Here is a 24,254-nt window from a genome sequence, read left to right as displayed (position 1 = left end):
ATCCCACAACGGGGAAATTTGCGGTGTTACAGCAGCACAGAAGACAGAGCAGCAGGAAATATACAAACAATATATAAAATAGAATAAACAATAAAAATATAAAGATATATGTGTATGTACAAAAATTACAAGAAAAATATACAAAGTATTAAATTTAAATTTAGAAATGTAGAAATGTATGTATTGTAGTGAGTATTGCACAGTGAATAAAATAGCAAATAAATAAACAGTAATAAATGGAGAAATATTGCAGTTGACATAATTGCACATAATGGTGGTAAACATATTGACAGTGATCCGCAGTGAATATACTACGCATGGTGGATTGAGATATTGCACACAGTAAAGTGCTGTGGCAGTGATGTTGAGAGTTCTTGCACATGGAAAGTAATTGTAAACTACTGTCTACTGAGTGCCGTGACTGTTATAGAGTCTGACAGCGGCTGGGAGGAAGGACCTGCGGTATCTCTCCTTCACGCACCGCGGGTGCCGCAGCCGGGCACTGAAGGAGCTGCTCAGTGCTGTCAGAGAGCGGTGCATGGGGTGGGACAGGTTCTTCAGCATGTTTGTTAGTTTAGTCCTCATTCTCCTGTCCCCCACCACCTCCACTGGGTCAAGAGGACATCCCAGGACAGAGCTGGACTTCCTGATGATCTTATTCAGTCTCTTCCTGTCAGCAATGGAGATGCTGCTACCCCAGCACACCACTCCATAAAAAATGGCTGATGCCACCATGAAAATCCCAGGAGAGCAGTGAGTGTAAAAATTTTCGAAACAGCCCATCTGGCACCAACGGTCATGCCATGGTGAAAATCACTGAGATCACATTTTTTGCCCCATTGTGATGATTGATGTGAACATTACCTGAAGCTGCTGACCAGCTGCCACATGATTGGCTGATTTGATAATTGTATGAATGAGTAGGTGTACAGGTATTGCTAATGAAATGCTTGGTGAATGTATATCATAATTAATCTTGTCTTATTCTGCTTTTTATGTTTCTAGGGCAAAGTAAAAGGTCAGAGCTAAGTTACTCCTCTGTTAATGGTGCTGTTGGTATGACACATACACACAGCACATTGGAGAATGACTACATCTGTAAAGACTGCTCCATTCATGCAGAGAGGGAACAGACTCTCACGGCGCATTCTGTATTATCTATCGCATCTTCATCCTCAGCATCTCATTCAGAAGATATTGTGGCTGTCCTCTCATCCCGTTCATCTGTGTACAGCTTAGACAAGAATCATTGGCACAAAAGAGGTAAGCCTGTGCTGCAGAGAATATCTCTACTCATAACACTGATGTTTGGCAAGCATCTGCCATACTCAGAAGTAAGTCACATTGAGTATCAGGCTCATGTGTGCTCATCTGAAATTCAAACTGTTATTATTTTAAGACTCTAACAGCGTTCTTTTAGATTTTCCAAAAAAGAACGTCTCTACTCTTTCCACAGGTGAACAACCATGAATGAGTTTTTTTCCCGTAATGTCTATGGCTCTTTGTCTGAAAGGTTTCATTAGCAGTAGACTTAACTTTATTTTAATGACTTTTAATTAATTAATTAGTGATCCTATTCCATAAGTTGTTCCTTTGAGGCCACAAGGCCAAACACCGTGAAAGCAAAGGTATAGGCAGTGAGAATGCTTATCTTTGTGGTTTTCCTTTTCCATGGTAGCTCTTGCTGAAGTTTGTCAGTAGGGGCGGTTCCATCTGAGTGATGTTATGAGAAAAAAGTTTTAACGTTTTGAGATTTCTGAGAATATAAACAATGGAAAGGGCAGTTACTGCAAATATTTTACAAAAATCAACAAAAAACTCTGATTTTGATTGATTTTTAATTGATTCTAGGGAATTAATTGTATTGATAATTTTTTTGGTAAACTGTAGTGGAAATGGTTTTGATAAAAAAAAAAATAATAATAAACAAAGAAATTTGTCATCCTTATCAGTAGGCTGTGGAAACATCAGGGAATCCAAATAAAATGTATACATAACTTGCAAAATAAATATATTTCTTGATGGAAGTTATGCAAATCATGGTTGTGTGCCTCAGAAAGTGCCTTATTATCCAAATAGTCATGCTGATACTTCCACTGTGTTTGGCTTCTTTTAGCTACACCCTAAGATGTTTTTTTCAGTAACAGCTGAAATTCATTGCTCTGTAATAAGAAAATGTACCAGCCTTGCTTGAAATGTGAACACATCTTTCCAAACTGTAAAAATAACATTTTTATCGTGGTAAGTTCCAACTCTGCAGCGCCCCTCTGGTTCAGCTGTGCTATAGGCACGGATGATGTATGCAGTACACAGTATGCAAATCAGTCAACCAATGTTACTGCCCCTTGATGACACCATACTCGCATCGCACTCATAAATATGAACGCATAGGAGCCTAGAGCAAGGATGTAACCATACTCACGTACCCAGCTAAATACCCCTAGCACCACCTCACAAAGTTGCGATATGCCAGATGTCGGTAACATCTGTATACAAACATACATCTTCTAAACCGCTTATCCTTCTGGGTCGCGGTGGGGTGCTGGAGCCTATCCCAGCTGTCATCGGGCAGAAGGCAGGATACACCCTGGACAGGTCGCCAGTCCATCACAGGGCGGTAACATCTGTAAATAACCCAATTAATCTAGGCCTAGTTTGTAATAAAGATGTTATGATTAGCACATTTATTGATAATGTCCAACGTATAAGTAGGTAATCTGAAGGACTGTTTATGTGAGAGGTCTCCATATAGCTACCAATTTTGCATCCGATTCACGTTTCCCTTTACAAATCAAACCCTCAGGCCTCACTGAACAGAAATCAACGGCAAGCAACACTGGAACTACAGAAGTGAAAAAGGTTTAAGAAAAGTTAACGTTAAATGGCAATTGTTACTGACTTAACTTTTTGTCTGTACAGCCTTTCTTAAACTTTTTTTCTCTTTCCATAGTTCCAGTGTTGCTTGGCATTGATTTCTGTTCAGTGAGTGCACATGCCCAAGGGTTTGATTTCTGAAGGGGAACGTGAATTTGAGGGAAACTGAATCGGATGTAACACCGGTAAGTGCCATGAACAGTTTCCAGAATGTAAAGATTTAGGGCCACTGCAGCAAACCCTAGATGTCAAGTGATGCAGTCTGCGACCCCAACCTGGTCAATCTGTGCACAGCCATGCTAAAAGATAGGTTGTGATGCTGTCAAGACCTAGCTTAGGCTACAAAGGTTGGGTTATCTTTTTTCTGCATAAACTTTTAACATGCATCAGCCAGCACCCTACTGAATGAAATGAATGAAGCTTAGACAGTCTTTAAAGAAATTCACTTTATTTATCCAGAATTCAGTACATTTAAGAAATCAGGGCTCTGATTATGTTGAATGTGGACCTGCTTAACAGATAATTAGAAGCTAGCTGTCACAGTTTTAGGGAATGTTCTACCATTCCATCGCCTCTCCTTCTCGCTGTTAATCATTTTCTGGCACTGCATTAATTCGATAGCTTGAGTCAGTGGCTCATACTGGTAGGGCTCAAGACACACATAGTACATAGTAGCAGAAAAAAATCGTCAGCCTCGTAAGACCTAAGTCACTCTCCATATTTTCTGGTAGCTGACACTAGCCATAAAAACACAGCATCCCAGCCCATCCGGTTTCCCTGCCATCCCAACTTCCAAACCCAAACATCACTGCAGTACCCCTCCCAGCGTGCCCCTTCCATTTTTGAGCATTTTTCAGAGTTGAGCTATAGATGGAGTTAGCTAAGAATAATGGGTCGTAGTTATTCTTTAAAAGTATGACTTAGCCCCCCCCATTGAATTTGTTTTTGTTTGATTGTTTTTAAATTTATTTTACAGTTGGCCTGAGCCTTAGAGGATTTTCTTTACTGTTTTTATGGCTTTCAGAAACCTCTGAACAAGTTACTTGTCAAATGTTAATTTACTTTTTTACGCCTCTGATGTGTGTATTTCAAAGTATTTCTGACTGTGTGTGATGTATCAATGCTGTAGGTCTGCTCCTCTCTGCCTCAGACTCAGTGAGAAGCGTGTGCTCTTGGCTTTTGGCCAGAGGGAATGTGTTAAAGCAGAGCACTCTGTGGAGGATCTGTTACATGGTGAACAGCTACCATACCACAGGTACCACCAGCCATGCCATGGACAATTGCGGGTATCCATTAAAGTCTCCCAAATATCTTTTCTTTCTTTTTTCTCACAAGCCCACAAGGCACCTTCAGATCAGGATATGTCTTCCAAGAATGCATCTCTTCTGTGAAGGGCATCTTATAAATTTAAAAACATTTTAAGAATTGCTTTCAGGTTTAAAGACAAAATGTTTTTGCATTTTTTTGCATTGCATTTTTCTTCAGATAAACATGTTTTAACTAATTCGACATAATTGTATCTTAGGAATCCTTGAAAACCATAAAAGTGGTGCAGTAATTTTGTTTTGAAACGTTAACAATAAAACTGTGACATAGGAAAAGATATGGACCCAGAAGACCTTTGTGATTGTGTATAAACATAATGTATGGGACAAAAAGGTTCTATGTCAAATGATATAACCTCAGGAAAAAAATGATAAAAATTAAGTTGTCTTTTCCTTTAACTGTTCATCTAATTGTTCGTCTTATTGTTATTTTTCTTATTAAGAATACTGTTACTGTTCTTTGTGAGTTACTTATTAAGTTGATCCATAAAAATGACATTCAAAAATGAAAATCTTCCCCCTGGAAATGATGGAATGTTTAGAACATTCAAACTAACTGCCACAAGTGATGTCACAATGCACGTCTCTCACAAAGACACTCATACACAGTACACACATACAACCTAATGCACAGCAATAATAGTAGTGATAACAGTAACAACTAAAATAATACCATAATTACAGAAATAAAACAGTAATAGAACAGTTATAACAAATAAAACAGTAACAGTACATTCTCAACACACTATGCACCACACACTCAACGTGCCACACACACTACACATTCAACACACAACAAACACACCACACACACATACACACCACATAGACACACACACACACCACACAAACACCCCAAACACAAACCATACACCACACCAAAACCACACACACCAGGAACACACCACACATACACAAATATACATGACACACACACAGATCACAAACATACCACACAACAGACAAACGCACTCCCCCATACACACGCTCAACATACCATAAGGTAGCAAGAATTTTAAGATAACAGGGAATTTAAGGTAGCAGTGTACATAAAGTACAAGTGAATTTAAGGTAGCTGGAGATTTAAGGTACCAGTGTACAATAGATTAAGGTAGCAGTGGATTTAAGGAGGCATTGGATTTAAAGAGGCATTGGATTTAAGTGACCAATGGATTTATTGTAGCACTAGATTTAGGTGCCAGTGAATTTGAGAAAGCAGGAGATTCAAGGTGGCAGTGGATTTAGGGTACCAGTAAATTTAAGGTAGTAATAGATTTAAGGTAGCAAGAGATTTAAGGTTTAAGTGGATTGAAGATTCCATTGGATAAAGTGGATTAAAAATGGGTTCACACTTTCCCTTTCTAGTTATTTTACTTCTTATTATTCTATGCTCAAAAAGTAAATGCTACTCCTCCTACAGCTTTCAAGCTACACCTACCAAACCTTGCAGGATCATAGATCCAATACCCGAGATATGTTTGTTGTTACAATGTCAACACAGATCAGACGCTCACAGGAAGGTCTTGGCTATACTTTGCAAATTACTAAGCTAAATCATGGGCTTTATATGCAAACTGACTAATGGAGTGTAATGACAAACAGTTGTGACAGCTTAGAATTTGGTGAGGAGAAATGCTGAAATGAATGTTCATTGGTTGATGGCAATGGGATGAGAGTCACGAGATCTCCAACTGATTCATGGGAGTTGGAGTCCTCTAGATAGTCCATGGACTCAAGTGATCTTGCGAGGGTAAAGGAACAGGTAGAGGAGGCGTCTTTGGCAGGAGGTGTGACATTTGTGCTTTTTAAACCGATCCGATGTGCAGTTTTGTAAAATTATATTTTTACCATAGGAAAATACTGGTGGAATGTTTGGAACATTTCTATGTAACTGCCACAAGTAATGTTACAATGCACATCTCTCACACAGTCATATACAGTACACAGACTCACATGCTTACAACCTAATGCAAAGCAATAACAGCAACAATAATCAATTTAAGGAGGCAGCAAATTTAAGGTAATGGTATTTAAGGTATCAGGAGATTTAAGGTGGCAGTGGATTTCGGGTAACAGTGGATTTAAGGGAGGAGTGGATTTAAGGTGGCAATGAATTTAAAGTGGCAGAGGATTTAAGGTAGCAGTGGATTTAAGGTAACAATAAATTTAAGGTACCAGTGGATTTACGGAGGCACTGGATTGAAGGTAGCAGGAAATTTGAAGTGGCAGTTGATTTAAGCTTTAATTGGATTTAAAGTAACAATAGAGTTAATATACCCATGGATTTAAGGTAGCAATGTGTTTAATAGCATAGCAACCACCTAGCAACACCTTACCAACTACCTTGGATACCATAGCAACTGCCGAGCAACATCTAAGCAACACTTTAGCAACCATCAAAAGTCTTCCACTATTTTAACATTTAAGTGTAGTTAGCTGGCGTTTTCAAGCCAACTTAAAGTTCGTTCACATACTTTCCCTTTCTAGTTAAGTTGTCTTTGAAAAGCCAACTTACTGTTCTTCTTCTCCTTCTTCTTATTCTTATTTTTTTCTACGCTCAAAAAAGTAAATGCCACTCCTCCTACAGCTTTCGAGCTACAGTGACCAAACTTCGCAGGACCGTAGATCCAGTACTCGAGATTTATGCTTGTGCTTTTTAAAAAAATGATTGTTCAAAAACAATATTTCCCCCCCTAGGAAATGAATGGCGGAATGTTCAAGACATTCAAATGTAATTGCCACAAGTGATGTCACAATGTACATCTCTCACACAGACACTCATACACAGTACACACAGACTCACACTCTTACAGTCTATTGCACAGCAAAAATATTGGATTTAAGGTATCAGAAGATTTAAAGTACCAGTGGATTGAAGGTGGCATTGGACCCATGGTAGCAATGGATTTAAGGTCGCAGAACATTTAAGGAAGCAGTGGATTTAGGATTTACATGGATTTAAGGAGGCATTGGATGTAAGGTGGTATTGGATTTAAGGTTGCAATGGATTTAATGTGACATTGGATTTAACATAGCAAAAGACTTAAGGTTGCAAGAGAAATAAGGTAACTGTATTTAAATTTTGTGATTTAAGCAGGTATTGGATTGAAGGGAGCAGTGGATTTAAGGTAGCATTAGATTTGAGGTAGGAGGAGATTTAAGGTGGCAGTGGAATAAAGCTAGCAATACATTTAAGGTAGCAGTGGATTTAAGGGTTAAGTTGATTTAATATACTATTGGATTTAAAGTTTCAATAGATTTAAGGTACCAGTGGATTAAAACTGGAAGTGGGTTTAAGGTAGCAATAGATTTAAGGTTGCAGGAGGTTTAAGGTGGCAGTGGATTTAAGGATGTATTGGATTTAAGGTGGCAGTGGCTTTAAGGTAGAAATGAATTGAAGGTACCAGTGTATTTAATAGCATAGCAGCCAACCTAGCAACTCCAGAGCAACAACATAGGGCACAGTAGCAACACCTTAGCAAACATCAAACACCATTTGAACGTTTAAATGTAATTTAGTGGCTTTTTAAAGTTTGTGCAAAAAGTTTCTTGTTGTAGTTATGAAACTGCCTTGGCACTCTTACAGACAGACAGACAGACAGACAGACAGGCAGACAGATAGATAGATTAGATAGATAGATTTATTGTCATTGCTTAGTACAAGTACAAAAAATGCAGTTAGCATCTACCAGATGTGCAAATAGTAGCAGTGCAACAGTGCAAACAGACAGTGCAAATGTGCAATGATAGGCATAAATATAACACATCTATGAAATATATAACTATATGAACAGTGTATATACAATTGCAAATTTATCTTTGAATATATCAAATATGTATATCTGCATATATACATATAAACATTGTATGAAAATGCTAGAGGTAATACATAAGCATATAGTAAACAATAAATAAACATAATAAATAATAAACATGTTCTGTTACTGTCCTTCAAAATCTTGTAATTATTATTAAATTCTAAACATCTTATTATTAATCTACGTTCAATTTTTGTAAACGTTTCATGGTCCACAGTTTTTGATGCGCAACCACCAAATTTTGCACAAAAGTTCCTCGTATATGGGAATAGTGCACTTGTGCTTTTTTGGCCTGATCCGACATACAGTTTTCGTAAAACATTCGTTCAGTATGAAAATGTTCCCATTGGAAAAGAATGGTGAAATGTTCTGAACACTTACACTGCCACAAGTGATGTCACAATGCATATCTCTCACACAGACACACATACACAGTACACATAGACTCACACGCTTACAGCCTAATGCACAGCAATAACAGTAGTAATAACAGTAGTAATAACAGAAGTAATAACAGTAGTAACAAAACTGAAATGGCAGTAACAGAAATGAAACAGTAATAAAACAGTGATAACAGAAAGTAAACAGTAACAACATTGACAACTAACAATACTTAATCAACACACCCCACACCGCTCACTCAACAGACCACACACCACACACACTCAAAGCACTACACACACATACACACACTCAACACAACATAACACACGCCACCACTGTACACACACTTACCACATACACACACACCACACACTCAACACAAACCACAAACACACCACACACTAATCCCAAACATACCCCACCACATATTTTTCATACACCACAAACACACCACACATCATACACACACCACAAACACACCCCACACTCTACACACCACACACACTCAACACAAGGTAGCATTGTTTTTAGGACACCTGTGAATGTAGGGGAGCAGTGGGTTTAGGGTACCAGTGGATTTAAGATATCGGTAAATTTAAGGTGACAGTGTATTTAGGGTACCAGTGCATTTAAGGTATCAGTAAATTTAAGGTACCAGTGGATTTAAGGTGGCAGTGAATTTAAGCCGTGTAGATTTAAGGGGGAAATAGATTTAAGATATCTGTAAATGTAATGTGGCAGTGAATTTAAGGAAGTAGTGGAATTAAGGAGGCATTAAATTTAAGGTATCAGTTGATTTTTAGTTAAAAGTTAATTTATGGTAGCACAAGATTTAAGGTGGCAGTAGATTTAAGGTGGCAGTGAATTCAAGGCGGCAGTGGATTTAAGGTATCTAAATTTAAGCTGTTGGTGGATTGAAGGTATCAGTAAATTTAAGGTGCCATTGAATTTAAGGTTGCAGTGGATTTAAGGTAAGAGTAAATTTAAGGTGGCAGTGGATTTAATGTGTCAGAAAAGTTATTATGTCAGAGAATTTAAGAGAGCAGTGGATTTGAGGTAGCAATGGAATTAAAGTAGCAATGGATTTAAGGCGGCAGTGAAGTATTAGTAAGGTGCTATGTATGTACCCAAAATTTGTCACATACTTTTCCAGAGTATTTTGTCTTTTGTTGGTCATACTGTCTCCATTTGGCAATGTGAGAAAACAAGTTTTCTGAGAAGCTGAAGCAGTGCCGTAAATTAACCATAACTGTCGCAACATCAACCGCTGTTACTTGTCTCACAAATCTTTGTTAATTTTTTTCTTTTCCCTTTTTTTTTCATGTCGTAGCTTGTTAAACAATGAACATGTGATAGAAAATATGTGTGGCTCTTAATATTGTTGTAATTTACTACTAATGCAATCCCAGAAATGTAACAAAATTTTGCACCCAAGTTAAAAATGCAATAAAAAACAATAATGTAATAAATTGCCTAGTAAAGTAATAGAATGTCTTAATTGTTACTGTAATAACAATTTTGCCCATAATGTAATAACTTGTTATATTAGTGGGAATTTATTACATTTTCAGGTTAATAGTTATAGGGATTCTATCATATAGGTGACGCTTTATTTTGAGTGGTCCTTTTTAGATGAAATAAACACTCAACAGGATTTCAGTAACGTATCAACAACATACCAATGATGTAGTAGCAGTGGAGCATCTGAATACATTCAAAATATTATCAAAGTGTTATCATTATATTTTCAGCTTAGTCATTTGTAATACCATATTACGTTATTGGGAATTTGTCAAATTAATGAGTTGACCATAACTTTCAAATGCTTGATATGTTTTATCTGATAATGTAGCACTTGTATCTTCAGCAAGTACCAAAGTTAGAATATTCTCTGTAGTTTTAAGTATTCTACATTTAATACAGCTTAATGTTACTAGCCTTGCATGCACACTGCCAGCGACAAAAACACTGAGGCAGCCAGTCCAGATTTTTACATTTAGATTTTGATGAGAGGCAGCGATGCTAGTAAGAATGTTTTCTGAGACAGATGAAGGTCAGTCATGATAAAGTATTAACAAAGTGTTTGTTTATCCTGTTATGCATATATGGTCAGATGGAGTATTGGAATACAAAGTTCAATTTACAAACCCCATTTTTAGAAAAGTTGTGAAATCTTGTAAAATGCAGTGAAAACAAGAATCTGTAATTTGTTACTTCTTTTGAACCTTAATTTAACTGAGAAGAATTTTAAAGACTTTAAATGTTTTAGCTGAACAACTTCATTATATTTTGCAAATATAAACAAATTTTGAATTTGATGCCTGCAACACTCCAAAAAAGTTGTGATGTGGCAAAATCAGGGTGAAGAGTTTGTAGAACATTCAGGTTACACCATTTTGAAATATTCCACAATAAGCAGGTGAATTGGTAACAGGTGAGGGCATCATGATTGGGTATAAAAGGAGCCTCCATCAAAGGTTCAGTTTTTGCAAACCAATTTGTGTCAAACTTTGGGGGAGAATTGTCACACAGTTAAAAAAAAATTCTCAATGAAAGATTGCAAAGGTAGATGGTCTTTCAGCATCTACTGTACATAATATTGTGGAAAGATACTAGAGAAATCTCCAGAGGAAGCCATGCATTAATTCTATGCAGAAATGCAGCAGAGTTCTCTGGGCCTGAGCTCATCTCAGATGGTCTGAAAGACAGTGGAAATGTGTGCTGTGGTCAGATGAGTCCATGTTTCAGCTTGTTTTTGGGAAAAATGGACATCAAGTCTCTGTACCAAAGAAGAAAGGGACCTTCCAGACTTTCATCAGCGAAAGGTGCAAGAGCCATTATCTGGTATTAGGATGTATCAGTGCCCACACCATGGGTGACTTGCATATGTGTGGAGATACCGTTGACGCAGAGGCGTGTTGGGGTTTTAGAGAGACATTTGTTGCTATCAAGATGACATCTTTTCCTGTGAAGTCCAAGGTTATTTCAGCAAGACAATGCCAGGCCTCATTCTGTATGTGCTACAACAGTGTGGCTTTGTAGACACAAAGCACATGTGCTTGACTAGCTTGCCTCCAGTCCAGATCTGTCTTATATGGAAAATGTATGGCGTATCATTAAGAGGAGAATCAAACCACATCAACTGCGGACTGTGGAGAAGCTGCAGTCTTGTGTCAAGCAAGAATGGGCAAAAATTCCACTTGCAAAACTGCAACAATTGGTATTAATAAGGTATTAAATTATTACATTAAGGACTGGTAAAAATGGTATTGCTCTCCCGTACTCCCAACCATCTAAGCGTTGGCCCTATCAGCAGGTATCATCAGGAGATCGCGAATTCAATCCCTGGTGATTCTACAGCCATCCATGGCTGGGAGTCTGAGAGAGCACAATTGGCCTCGCTCTCTCTGGATTGGTGGGTGGGTATTTGGGTGGGATGCCAACCCCCCATTTCCCCATCATTCAGCGCGATGCTAGTCAGTCAGTGTCCAATAGCTGACGGTTGTCTCTTTCCTCTGAGCACATTCAGCTGTCCAATGACATTGCATTAGTGGCAGTTCAAAAAGATGTGTACAATTTTATTACATTTCTGAGTGTTATTACGTTATTGGAAAATTATCACAATATTAAGTGCCACAAACATGTTGATGATAAACTACAGGACATATTGCAATCTACTTCCACAGAACAGCAGTTTGTTCAGGGTACTCAGCTGTTGCCTTCATTTTATCCCATTCACTCAGGTGAGCCCCTGGTTTTACTGTTCACGCCCATCGTGCTTTTCAGACCAAGAATTGCTGACTATCCTTGGTCACTGGTAAAGCGACAGTAAATTAACTTTGTCAAGCCAAGTTAACTAATAGGGGAAGGTTCAAAAACAACTTTTATGGCTTGTTAAAGCTTTTATGAAATCCCAGGCGTTGCAAAGGTGTTGCTGTGTTATCCCATGTGGTTGTTAAGGTGTTGCTAAGTGTTTGCTGTGGTATCCCAGGTGGTTGCTATGGTGTTGCTAGGCCATTGCTGTTGTATCCCAGATGGTTGCTAAGGTGTTGCTAGGCCGTAGCAGTGGTATCCCAGGCTGCTTATGTCTGTGTGCTGGTATGTATGTGATTTTGTATGTAATGTCTGGAAGCAGTGTGAGATGTCCTTTGTGACATCATTTGTGGCTGTAAGATTTGAATTTTCTCAACACCTTGCCATTTGTTTTCTATTGGGGGAAAAAAACTGTGTTTGAACAAACGTTCAAAAACCGTACACGTGTTCAGTCTCAAAAGCACAAGCACACTATTTCCATATAGGTTCTACAGTCTTGCAAGGTTTCATGGTTTTAGCTCATAAACTCTGACCTGTGAAGACAGTCCAAAAAACATAGAATAATAAAGCAAAGACCAGTACATAGATTTTGTCAAGCCAACTTCGTAAGATGAGTAAGAAGAACTTAGTAATTTAATATATGTGCAGTTAGCAGGCAAAAATACTGTATTTCTTGTGTGTTGTGTGACCGTTACACCATTTGACATTTTAAGACTTTTTCAATCAAACATTTTGTTGTGAATGATATGAAACTTATTCAAGAACATTTGAAAACATTAATGCAAAGATTACATGCATTTAAATCATTTTCGAAGATTATTTTCTTAGCCATCGTAGCCATCCTTATTTGTCATTTGTGAACTAATCTAAATCGTGTGTGTGTGTGTGCGTGTGTGCATGTGTGTATTTTATCAGCTTATGTCTGTTACTGCAACAGCATGAACGTGAAAGACATAATGGCAGGGGACAGTGGTCTGACTCTCAGCGGTTCTCTCAACAAAATACCAAAAATGGGCAGTAGTTGAGATCCCTTTTTGTTTTGTGTCTCAGAGTGCCTGCTAGTAAAAAAAAAAACTCTTTACAATTAAAAAACAAAACAAAAAAAAACCTGTTCCATGAAAGTTTTTGGATATTTCAACCACACCTGCTGCTAAAAACATCCAGGTGCATAAAATCAATCATATAATCATGCAGTACCCCTAGACAAACACTGATAGTTGAATGGGTCATATTGAAGATTAGAAAGTGCTAATACTAATGTGGATGACATTAAATCTATTAGCATATTTACTGCTTGAATAGGGAAATAAAAGAAAATGGCGTTCTGGTTATGGGCTGCATCATGAAGACCCCTGCATGCTGTTGGGTAAATACCAGTAAATAAACCAGAAATACAGAGAGTAAAGACCTCACAACAAAAGTATCAATAGTAAGTAAATACAAAAAATACTTTAAACATACCATTCATTTTCATCTGTTAAAATTTCGTTTCAAATGACCTTGTAACCTCTCCACAGAACCTTGTAATTTGCCCCCTGCAAATGTGGTAGATCCAATCCCAACAAACTCCCGCATGTCTTAAAAAAAAGGCTAAAGTTCTGGTTGTGCCAATTTCACATTGAACAGAGAGTGACCATAGTTTTGCAATGAGGTGTTCAACAAGCACATATGGATGTAATGTTTGGTAATGATGTAATGATACAGCTGCATTGATTGTAAAAGGAACACATTGTGGGGTGTTTTTTGGTTATGATCTTACACTGACCTGTATTTAAAGGACTAAGTGACCAAAAGCTGTTAAGTCAGAGAGCGCAAAGGGATCAGTGTCGTTATACTTTTAAGTATAGTTTGGAATATTAAATTGTTCAGTAGGTTAACCTTCACGTTGGTTTTAGGTAGCACAGATGGGTTTATTAACAGTACGTAATCAATTACATGTTACAATGAAATAAATATTATAATGAGGTTATACTAAAGACATTGTAAAATGATGAATACCTGTGATAAACTGTGAATATAACCTGAATGTACTACTTGAATATTACCTGCTAGATAGATAGGTAAAGAGAAAGAGAGTACCAGAGATGCTGTCTCTCCACAGAATGCTCTGCTGATTTCCTTTCTGTTTCTCGGGCCTTCTGTTTTCTGACTAAACCGTGAGTTTCTTCACATTTTATCTTGACGAAATTATTATTATTTAAAACCAAGGGCTAGCCTGTTCTGACCAATCAAAAGTGACCTTATGTTGGAAACATCCACTAAGCTGAAATAGTACCACCAGATCTCTGAAATGTAGATGGTGATAAGAACTGTCCATTTGGGATGGAGGTGGACCAGCTCTTCCCAATGCATGGTAGAAACCTTACAGAGTCAGAATTCACTAACCATCTTTTTTTCTGCTCTACAATACTGAATACTGAATCATATGCATTGGTCAAAAATTGATTGTTAATTACTAGGAATCAAACAAATCATGACTCAAAAAACAAAAAAACTTGTTTAAACAAATATATAGTGATTTTTTTTTCAGACAGCAGCATTACAGCGCAAGTGGCACAGGCAGTGTTCTAAGCAAACTGTGTACACACATCATAGAGGAAACAGTGTGAGATTTACAAACCACTACTCGGGCACTACAAATCGTAATTTAAGCAACTCAGAAGCTAGAGATGTAAGCTTAAAGAACTGCTGTTCAAGCGTGGCAGTCAGACTTATTTGCTTTAATTTAGTGTGCTTGTGTCTGAACTCACATGCCAGCCACTCTTTTTTCACCTAGATAGCATGATATTTTAGATCTGACATAACGAATGAAGCAGGAGACACTACAAAGAGCCAAACAAGAAATACATGGTGCGAAATACAGGCTGTGGCAGAACAACTAAACTGAGAGCTGTGGCACACTAAACAGCATCCTTTATATGCAGAGCAGCAGAGGCACAGCCACAATATCATTGCTGAGAGACAGAAAATATTTTTTGAGAAATCATTCTCAGTAAAGTTGTTCAAAATATAAGCATTTTATTTTCAACTATGTCACACCGCTCCCCACCCCTACCATCACCACCCCAGTTTTTTTTCCATGACATCTCTGACTTAGGTTTATTTGGTGCTCTCACACTCACACACACACGTCTTGTTTATATTGTTAGTTAAATCAAACCACCTTAGTAGTATTCATGAAGTTCCTCCTATTTAGAGGAGGTTTGTTTGGAATCACCTTTGTTCTAGTAATCATTACTGAAGTAATTTGACTGATTCTGTTTTTACTGAGAAATATTGTTTTTTAGTTCATCATGTTATATCGGTACTTTTAATCCATTTAAATAATTCTTCAAGGTGCTTGAATTGCTGAATCAAATAGACAAATTGAATTGTTGATTGGTGTATTAAATCAAACCTTCAATTCTTCATTTAATAAAAATAGTTTTTGAATCAGACCATATATCAATGAATCATGGAACAAATTGATTTTCAGCTCTGTCGGCTCTGAGATTCACACCCCGAGTGGTTGGGTATCCACATACAGTTGATATAAAAAGTCTACACACCCTTGTTAAAATGCCAGGTTTTTGTCATGAAAAAAAATCAGACCAAGATGAATCATTTCACATGTATTTCCACCTTCACTGTGACTCAAAATCTGTAATTCCATTGAAAAACAAACGAAAATCTTTTAGAGTAAAAATAAAAATAAAGAACTAAAATAATGTGGTTGCGTAAATGTGCACCGTAACCCTTAAACTAATACTTTGTTGAAGTACCCTTTGGCTTTATGACAGCATTCAGTCTTTTTGGTAGGAGTCTATCATCATGGCACATCTTGACTTGGCAGTCTTAGCCCACTCTTCCTTGCAAAAGCACTCCAAATCTGTCAGATTGCGAGGGCATCTCCTGTGTACAGCCCTGTTCAGGACTACCCACAGATTTTCAATAAGATTCAGGTCTGGGCTCTGGCTGGGCCATTCCAAAACTTTGATCATCTTCTGGCGAAGCCATTCTTTTGTTGATTTGGAGGTATGCTTTGGGTCATTGTCATGCTGAAAGGTGAAATTCCTTTTCATCTTCAGCTTTTTAGAAGAGGCCTGAAGGTTTTGTGACAAATTTAGTCCACTTCTTGATGACCATCTTCAGTGTGTTCCATGGTATATCTAATGCCTTGGAAATTGTTTTGTGCCCTTCTCCTGACTGATACCTTTCAACAATCAGATCCCTTTTATGTGTTGTAAGCTCTTTATGGACCATGGCTTTTGCTGTAAAATTTAACTAAGAAAATATCAGGAAAATCCTACTAGAAGAGCTGAACTTTATATGGGGTTAATCAGAATCACTTTAAATGATGGCAGCTGTGTATTGACTGCTGTTTAACATGAGTTTAAATGTGATTGGCTAATTTAGAACACAGTCACATCCCCAAGAGCGCATTCACACTTATGCAACCACATTTCCAGTCTAGAAGATTTCAGTTTGTTTGTCAATGGCATTGTACAGATTATGGGTCACATTGAAGGTGGAAATAAATCTGAAATGATTCATCTTGGTCTGATTTTTTTTTTACATGACAAAATCCTGGCATTTTAACCGGGGTGTGTAGACTTTTTAAGTATGTTAAAGGGGAATTCCATCGTTTTTGCAAAATTCTTAATCATTTAATGGTTTAGATGCAAACACAATCATTCAGAGTGGTTTGGTGTGAAATCCACCTTTCTAGAGAATCTTACAGGGTCAGAATTGCTCACCATTATTGTACTAGGAGCCAGACGTCTGAAGTATTCAGTGGCTCTAAAAACTACATCTTGTTAAGTTTATACACAAAATGGTTATGAATGTGTTGCTTGATACCTGAGACATTGTTTTGTGATAGTTTTGTTATGAAGTTTTTGCCTAAAATGTATTTTTAGTAAAACTATTACTCCAGGATTATTTCTGTGTTTCCTCTCAAAACTGCATTCAACCGAGATCAATGCGTGCAAGCTAACATGATTTTGTTGTTGTTGTTTTTTTCACTAGTCTAAAGTTGTCTTCGTTGGTGAAGTGGTTGCTACAAACCCCAGATTTGTAGAGTTGTTCGACTTCAGTATTTGTGTCTAGCTTCCAATCAATTAGCCACAGCTTCAGGACTTCTGGTATTTGTAACAGCAACCGAAAAAAACACACCATACTGTATTTTCTTATTTTTGCCTCCTAGTACAACACTGTTCACCACCATCCTGAACAATTAACCCACAAGGTGCAAGTGTGATCTATTGCAGCTACTCTGATGAATACTCACATAAGCTGTGAGTTTTGCTGATACCGTGCAACACAACCCCGCAACGCAACAACGCAAACGTGCAGAGCGGAGAGGTACATACAGGCCGTTGTAAGGAAAAAACAGTACAGAAAAAAAATTTGCAGTATTTTACCATTATCAACGTGACATAAAACGTATGACACATGTAAGTTCACTGGTCATTTTGGATAGCAGAGAAAATGGTGATATTTATGTGGACATAATGCTGTCTGGTTCTTAGTACTACAGTGGTGAACAATTTTGACTTCGTAAATTTCTCTAGAAAGGCACATTTCACACCAAACCATTCTGAATGATTGTGTTTACATCTAAACCACTGAATGATTCAGTAATTTTGCAAAATCAGTGGAGTTCCCCTTTAAGTCATTCCAAATCCAGTGTTGGACAGTTTTTATTAAGCTTCTAGGCTACATTGGCCTTTGTTCTAGATCATTGTTATTGTTTTGATCTTTGGTGGAATTTTCTTTTTGGTTTTAAAAGTGGAAGGAATGGTCTTGGAGGTCGACTGCTCTGTACATTTCCCTTGCTTTAACATGCCCCATATAACTCAGTTAGGCTTTGTTAATGAGCTGATTAGTTGGATCAGGTATATTAGGAATCACTGCACAGACTTTCTCTACATTAAAGAGGCATTACAGCGTAAACTAGTATTTAACATGTTACTTGTCATGTTGTGTAGTTTTCTGCATTGAAGCCTTGTACCATGCAGTCTCATCAGCTTCCAAATTTTGCTTGGTTTTAAAGTTTTTTGTCTGTCACTATAACAACCAGCATGCAAATGTGTCAAACAACCACTGGGAGTTCCTAAAGCATTCAAGAAATCTTGACTGCTAGCTCAGCCACTAATCTACGGCTGGGTGAATAAGCAATTTTGAGAAATCATTAAAGCAGGGCACAATTATTGATGAATTTCATTGTTTTCGTTGAAACCACAGGTATTTTACAGTGACATTCGGTATGTTGTTGCTGTTGCTCAGAAACCTTGTGTCTCCATTTTTTTCACTTTCATTGTCTTCGTTTTTTTTCACTTTTTTTGGCGGTTTATGCACTCTAGTTATCCTTTGCATTGTGTTAAAAATAAAAAAATGGAAATAGATCAAGTGGAAATGGAGCAAAAAGAATGGTCTAAAATTATTTTAAAATAGATTTTGTTACATTTACTTCCTTTGTAAGTTAAGAAAGTTTTGCTTCTTGTGTATCGTTACCCATTTTGGAGATGCAAGGTTTTGTTCTGACAGCAACAATGTACAGGACAATTTCTAATTGGTTCAGAAGGGGGTGAATAAGCCCAAAGCCTTTTTTGGAGTTTTGCAAATACAAACACACCCACAAAAAACAAGCTTGTCAAAACAAGTTTTGAAAACGTGCACATTAATACACATTAATGTGCATCACTATAAAAAAGCAACAAAGCAAGCAACATAAAAAAATGGCACTCTTGAGGGGACATGCAGAGAATAGCCTCATTATTCAACGCTAGTGTACGTTGCATTTTGAATATTTCTGATATTTGTATGTCCACATATCTAAACAACTAAAATGTGCTTATCGTTTTCCTGACAAGAAAAAAAGTATTGTTACAAATAAACACGGACGCATCAGAGCTCTGGATGCACTCTGAATAAAGATTTTTTTAATACTTTTAACTTAACCCAAATCATATCTGAGCCTGTAATACCCAATACAGAAAAACCTAGTTAAGTCAACACTGATCTCATACTGTGTAACAGGCTGTATAATTGTGTGCGAGTAAGAGTATTTGATTTAGGTGTCAGTGACCACTGTCCCATAGCCTGTGTAAGAAGGGCTGCAATAAACAGAGTTGGATCTAAAATAGTGTTAAAAAAATGTGAATACTTAAACGAACAGGCCTTCTTACAAGATTTATATCAGAGTGACATAGAAATTGAATTGTAAAAAACTGGCAACCTAAGGGCTCATCTCGAAAATATGCACAAATATGCAAAGTATGAGCGTGGGCATGTACATTCACACAGCACTGAAACAACGGTAAGCAAAATGGGTGAAAAAGTCTTATGCCCCAATTTAATAATCCAATCGGTGGCAAAGCGAAGATTTACATCCTCCTTGAACTTTTTTTACTTTCCATAGTTGCAGTGTTGTTTGGTGCCTATTTCTTCTCAGTGAATGAGCACTCCTGAGGATGTGATTCATGTAGGGGTATGTGAATTTGAGAGGCAACTGAATCAGATGCAACTTTCTTGTATTGGTTTGCCCTTTTATGGACATGCTGTGCAAATATAGATATTCAATCATTCGAACCTGTGCGTTTGTCATTTTTGACAGTCCTAGTGATGTGACAGATGACCAGCATGTGTCACGTGACCAGTAGCTCGAATGTGAGTGAGTCAACTTGATGTGTAATAGCCTAGAGTCAGTTGTAAGTGCCTTAAGATGTCATGTCTACTGTACTGTGTTGCACTGTACATTTTATTTTGGGAAATGCTATTATTTGTATGTTATGTCATGGTCTCCATTGCAACTTGTTTTTTTGCTGTGTTGTTGAGGTATATTGAGTGTTGAAACATTTGCACAAAGTTGCACTTTAAATTTCAGTTTGAATGTTTGAATTGAGCTGACTAATCAAAAATGCTGCAAAATATTCTGTGTCTGAAAAGAGTTTGAATAAAAAGAAGCAGCAGTATTGCATGACTAAGTCATGTTTTGGGCTGTATGTTTCTTCATTTAGGAAAATAGAACATCTGTTTAACAGTTTAAGCATTATTATTATTTAAAAGGCTAAGTTAAGAAATGTGCATCCAGTCAATTATTAACAGCTTAGTTGTTTAAGAGAGGGAAAAGGATGGTATCAAATTAGTATCTGGATCAGCAAATACTCAAAGTTGTGGTATCGGTATCGGACATGAAAAAGTGGTATCAAGCCACCCCTAATTTGCAGGGATGGGGGAGTAGCTAAGTAGTCCGTTTTACCAACTTGGCTGTAAATAGGTCTCAGTATGTGCTAATGTGCTAGTATAGGCTGAAAATGTAATATAAACAAAAATGCATGCTTACTTTGCTCTGCTTTAAGCTTTAGGTGGAACGGGAGAATTCAAATGAGAAGCTGACTTCAGCTTTGCAAGTTTTTGCAGATTAAATGTATGAAAAAACCAGCTCAGTGCTTATAAATGCAAATAAGTCCATTCATCTCCATATTATTGATATTCGTCTTAAATCTTTCTCTTTGCCTTTTCGTTATCTGCATTGCTGTATGACCTGCAGTCTGCGCGTCAGTCTTCAGTGTTAAAGGTTGGTGAATTAGCAGTTATGCGTTAACTCCAGCGTTTAAGACCAATTATTGTGAAAACTGTGTTAGAGCTGTATGTTTTAACGATTTTACAGCAAAGGAGGATTGTTATTTTACCTAAAAATCTAGTTCTGCTGCAGAGCCACAACAGCTCTGCAGCAGGTGAGAGATTATTCAGCTACGCAAGCCTGATTCTCACCCCAGACAGAGCCAGGGTCACTGATGAGAATTTTGAGGCTGAAGTGTTACTGAAGTTTAATAAACCACTTTGAATGTCATGTCTGTACATATCTTGCTGAAATGGAGCAGTTTAATTTAAACAGTTGACAGTTGGAGCAGTTTTATTTCAACAGTTGACAATACTTTTCACAAAATTGTTTGGTTTGTATATGTTTATTTTTGTTGATTTTTGTTAGGAAAAACCTGGAATGATTGACTTTGCCTTTACTTAGTCTTGATTTTTGTTGGATATCACACCTTTGGTTGTGTAAGTTTGATTGTTGTTTACACTTAAACTTACTTTTTGGTGATCTTTTTGTATATTTGCAGCTTTAAATGAATGTTTCAGAATATAAATACCTTAGAATATGGCTTGATTACAAATTGTCATTTGGCAAACATTCAAGAGATAATCAAAAATTCAAGGGCCAAGCTTAGTTTCTATGTCTACCTCTCTCTCAGACACCCACTGTTTAAGCATCAAATATGTTCTGTAGTGACCAGTGAATGGATGACGATATAGACAGCCTAGAAACAGTACTCTCCACAAAAATTGGCACCCCTGGTACACATGAGCAAAACAAGCTGTAAAAAACATTCTTTATGTGCAGCCTCCCTTTGCAGAGATAACAGCTCAGAGTCTTCTGCTGTCATCTCCAATTCTCCAATTTAATGAGACTGAAGAACATATGGCAAGGGATCTGAGACCATTCCTCCATACACAACCTGTCCACATCTTTTAGATTCTGAGGGCCACACTTCGGACTCTTGTCCTTAGCTTATTCCACAGGTTTTCTATGGGCTTAGGTCAGGTGACTGGTGTAGCTATGGCAAAACCTTAATTCAGTGGTCAGTGAACTATTTTTGTGTTGATTTGAGGTGTGCTTTGGATGATCATCCTGCTGGAAAATTCTTGGCTGAGGCAGTCAGGTTTTGATTTTATTTCTGCTGGTACTTGATGGAGTCTGGGATACCATGTGTCCAAATACAGATCCACCACCATCCTTCACAGTGGGGATGAGGTACTTTTCTGCATTGCTATCTTTGTGTCCATGCCAAACTCACCTCTGGGGTTGCCAAAAAAACCTCTGTTTTGGTCTCATCTGGCCATAGAACACAGTCCCACCCCGCAAAACAACTTATGCTTATATAGCCCAGTTGATAATGTGTTTAATTGTAGTTGGGGAGACATTCTGACTCCAAGACCTAACTAATTTCTCAGATTCCCCATCTGTGATTTTTGAAGATTCTTTGTCCACTTGAAGCATCCTCCTCACTCTGCATTGGGCCAGTAAAGACATATGTCCTCTTTACAGCAGATTCTGAACATTGCCAGTTGTTTTAATCTTCTGATTTTTTGCCCTGATAGTGGAAATGGGCATTTCCAATTGTTTAGATATTTTCTTGTAGCCATTTTCTGATTTGTGCAGCTTAAAAACCTACTGTTGTACTTCATTTCTCATAGTGATGAATGACTAAGGGCATTTGGCCTGTGTTTCCTCACATATATATTCCCCATTAAAACAGAAAGTCATGGCTGACCATGCAAGTGTTCCTAATAACTCAGGCAAACTTTAAAACATAAAATATGAATGGGAATATACTTCAGTTAGATTAAGAATTCCTAACGGTGCACATATAAATTTAAGATAATTGTTTCCTGACAAGATTTAGTTTTTTCTTTCAATCATTATGTCTTAAATAAAAGTTAGATTTTTGCGGATATTTTGAATGAAAGATCAAAAGGATAAGTAATTAAGAATATTTTTACAGCTCATTTTGCTCATGATTACAAGGGGTACCAATATTTGTGGAAGGCACTGTATATTATAGCCTACTAACAATATATTGAAGTTAAAAGCCAGACCAAACCAAACAACATCATAGCAATACTTAACCCAGAAATGTTGTGGAAAGCAGATCTGTAAAATACACTCATTTCCTTCTTCTGTTGTGTACAGGGAAGACAGTGTCTGGTGCCTTTTGGTGGCTGGGAACAGGATGGTACCAGCTAATGACAATGATGTCTCTGATCAATATCTTTATCCTGACCAGGTAATGTTGTTGTTGTTATTATTATTATTATTATTATTATTATTAGATTTTTCATTTACTTAATATGTAACGGTTATTTAGTAAGGGTTTTTTAGTAAAAGTATTGATCTTAGTTAAGTCAATAAGATTTTCTATAGTTTTATTAAACACATGACACTTCCAAAAGTGATAACCACTAACACCTCTGCAGTATATCTTTTAGAACAGGGGAAAAACACACTGTGCTATTGGTTTGTATCATTTTGGACACCCCACAACCCAACATCATGTTACATATATTGAGCAAACTCCAGACAGTGCAATCACCATAGACTTTTTTTTATCAGGCATGACCAAACATTTGCAGGATAACTGAACACAGAACACAGATTCAGCACTAACAAGTTTGTGCAAACATAACAACCCCCTCTCAGAAAGCAGAAAATTAAACATGGTATGTTGTCACAAAGTCCTTCAGGTGGCCAGGGCATGAACAAATGTGAGCAGGTTGCAGGGCACAGTGGTGCTGGGGCAGTGAAGCACAAGGCTGGGGCAGATAAAAAGCAGTGCACATGTGGTGGGTGCCCTTGTTTGCAAGTTATGAAAGTTGCGAGCTGTTGTCAGTTGTGATGGTCTCTGGTAGGCCACAGTGTGAGAAATGGGTCTAGAAATTCAGTAAAGACCTGGGAAGTCACCGAGCCAGTTGTGATGAGTTCAGGCCATTTAGAGTCCAGGTCTTTGGAGACCCCCCAAAAGCATTGGTGGTGGGGGATTGCATAGATCTCCCAGCAGACATATAGTTGCAGGTGCTCCCAGGGCTAATATGGCCAGGCCAACCATTCAATGTCCCTGTCTATCCCTGGCCACCAGACCAGGTCTTAGCCATGGTGCTTAAGCTTGACAGTGTCAAGGTGGCGCTCATGCCGTAGCCAAAACATGCATACACAGGGCAAAAGGGACCACTGTGCAAAGCCTACATGCCAAAAAAGCTCCATTTCAGCAGGAAAACTCCTATTTGATTTGGGAGAACGCAACCAGCTCCTTTGGGACCTTGTGAGGCCAGCCATCCAGCAAGAAAGTGCTGAGCTGAGAAAGAACTGGATTCTGTTCTAAGCAGGGATGGCTCTATACTGATACTGATATCAGGTCTTTGCCTGATACCATGCTCATTTACTCATACTTGACCTCAAAAATGCACTGATACTAACATTCAATACCACCTCATATCA

At 37.7% G+C, this 24,254-nt stretch overlaps 1 protein-coding gene across 7 annotated transcripts in view; it reads left to right on the top strand.

Annotated features, from left to right (window-relative positions):
- Positions 1-24,254, top strand: part of LOC118820933 (SUN domain-containing protein 1-like) — a 79,161-nt gene that overhangs the window by 26,404 nt on the left and 28,503 nt on the right. For 5 of the 7 annotated variants that reach the window (XM_036589276.1, XM_036589279.1, XM_036589281.1 and 2 more), the window contains 4 exons: positions 1,006-1,263; positions 4,004-4,129; positions 20,748-20,774; positions 22,953-23,046. In XM_036589276.1, the coding sequence (XP_036445169.1) occupies positions 1,006-1,263; positions 4,004-4,129; positions 20,748-20,774; positions 22,953-23,046 (505 nt within the window). The remainder of the gene's footprint in view (positions 1-1,005; positions 1,264-4,003; positions 4,130-20,747; positions 20,775-22,952; positions 23,047-24,254) is intronic. The other 2 variants (XM_036589280.1, XM_036589282.1) reach the window with 2 other exon arrangements.

The sequence above is a fragment of the Colossoma macropomum genome, unplaced genomic scaffold (assembly GCF_904425465.1).
Source record: "Colossoma macropomum unplaced genomic scaffold, Colossoma_macropomum, whole genome shotgun sequence".
In the NCBI taxonomy this organism is placed as follows: domain Eukaryota; kingdom Metazoa; phylum Chordata; class Actinopteri; order Characiformes; family Serrasalmidae; genus Colossoma; species Colossoma macropomum.
The sequence above is the reverse complement of the archived record's forward strand: the minus strand, read 5'-3'. Positions and strand labels throughout refer to the sequence as shown.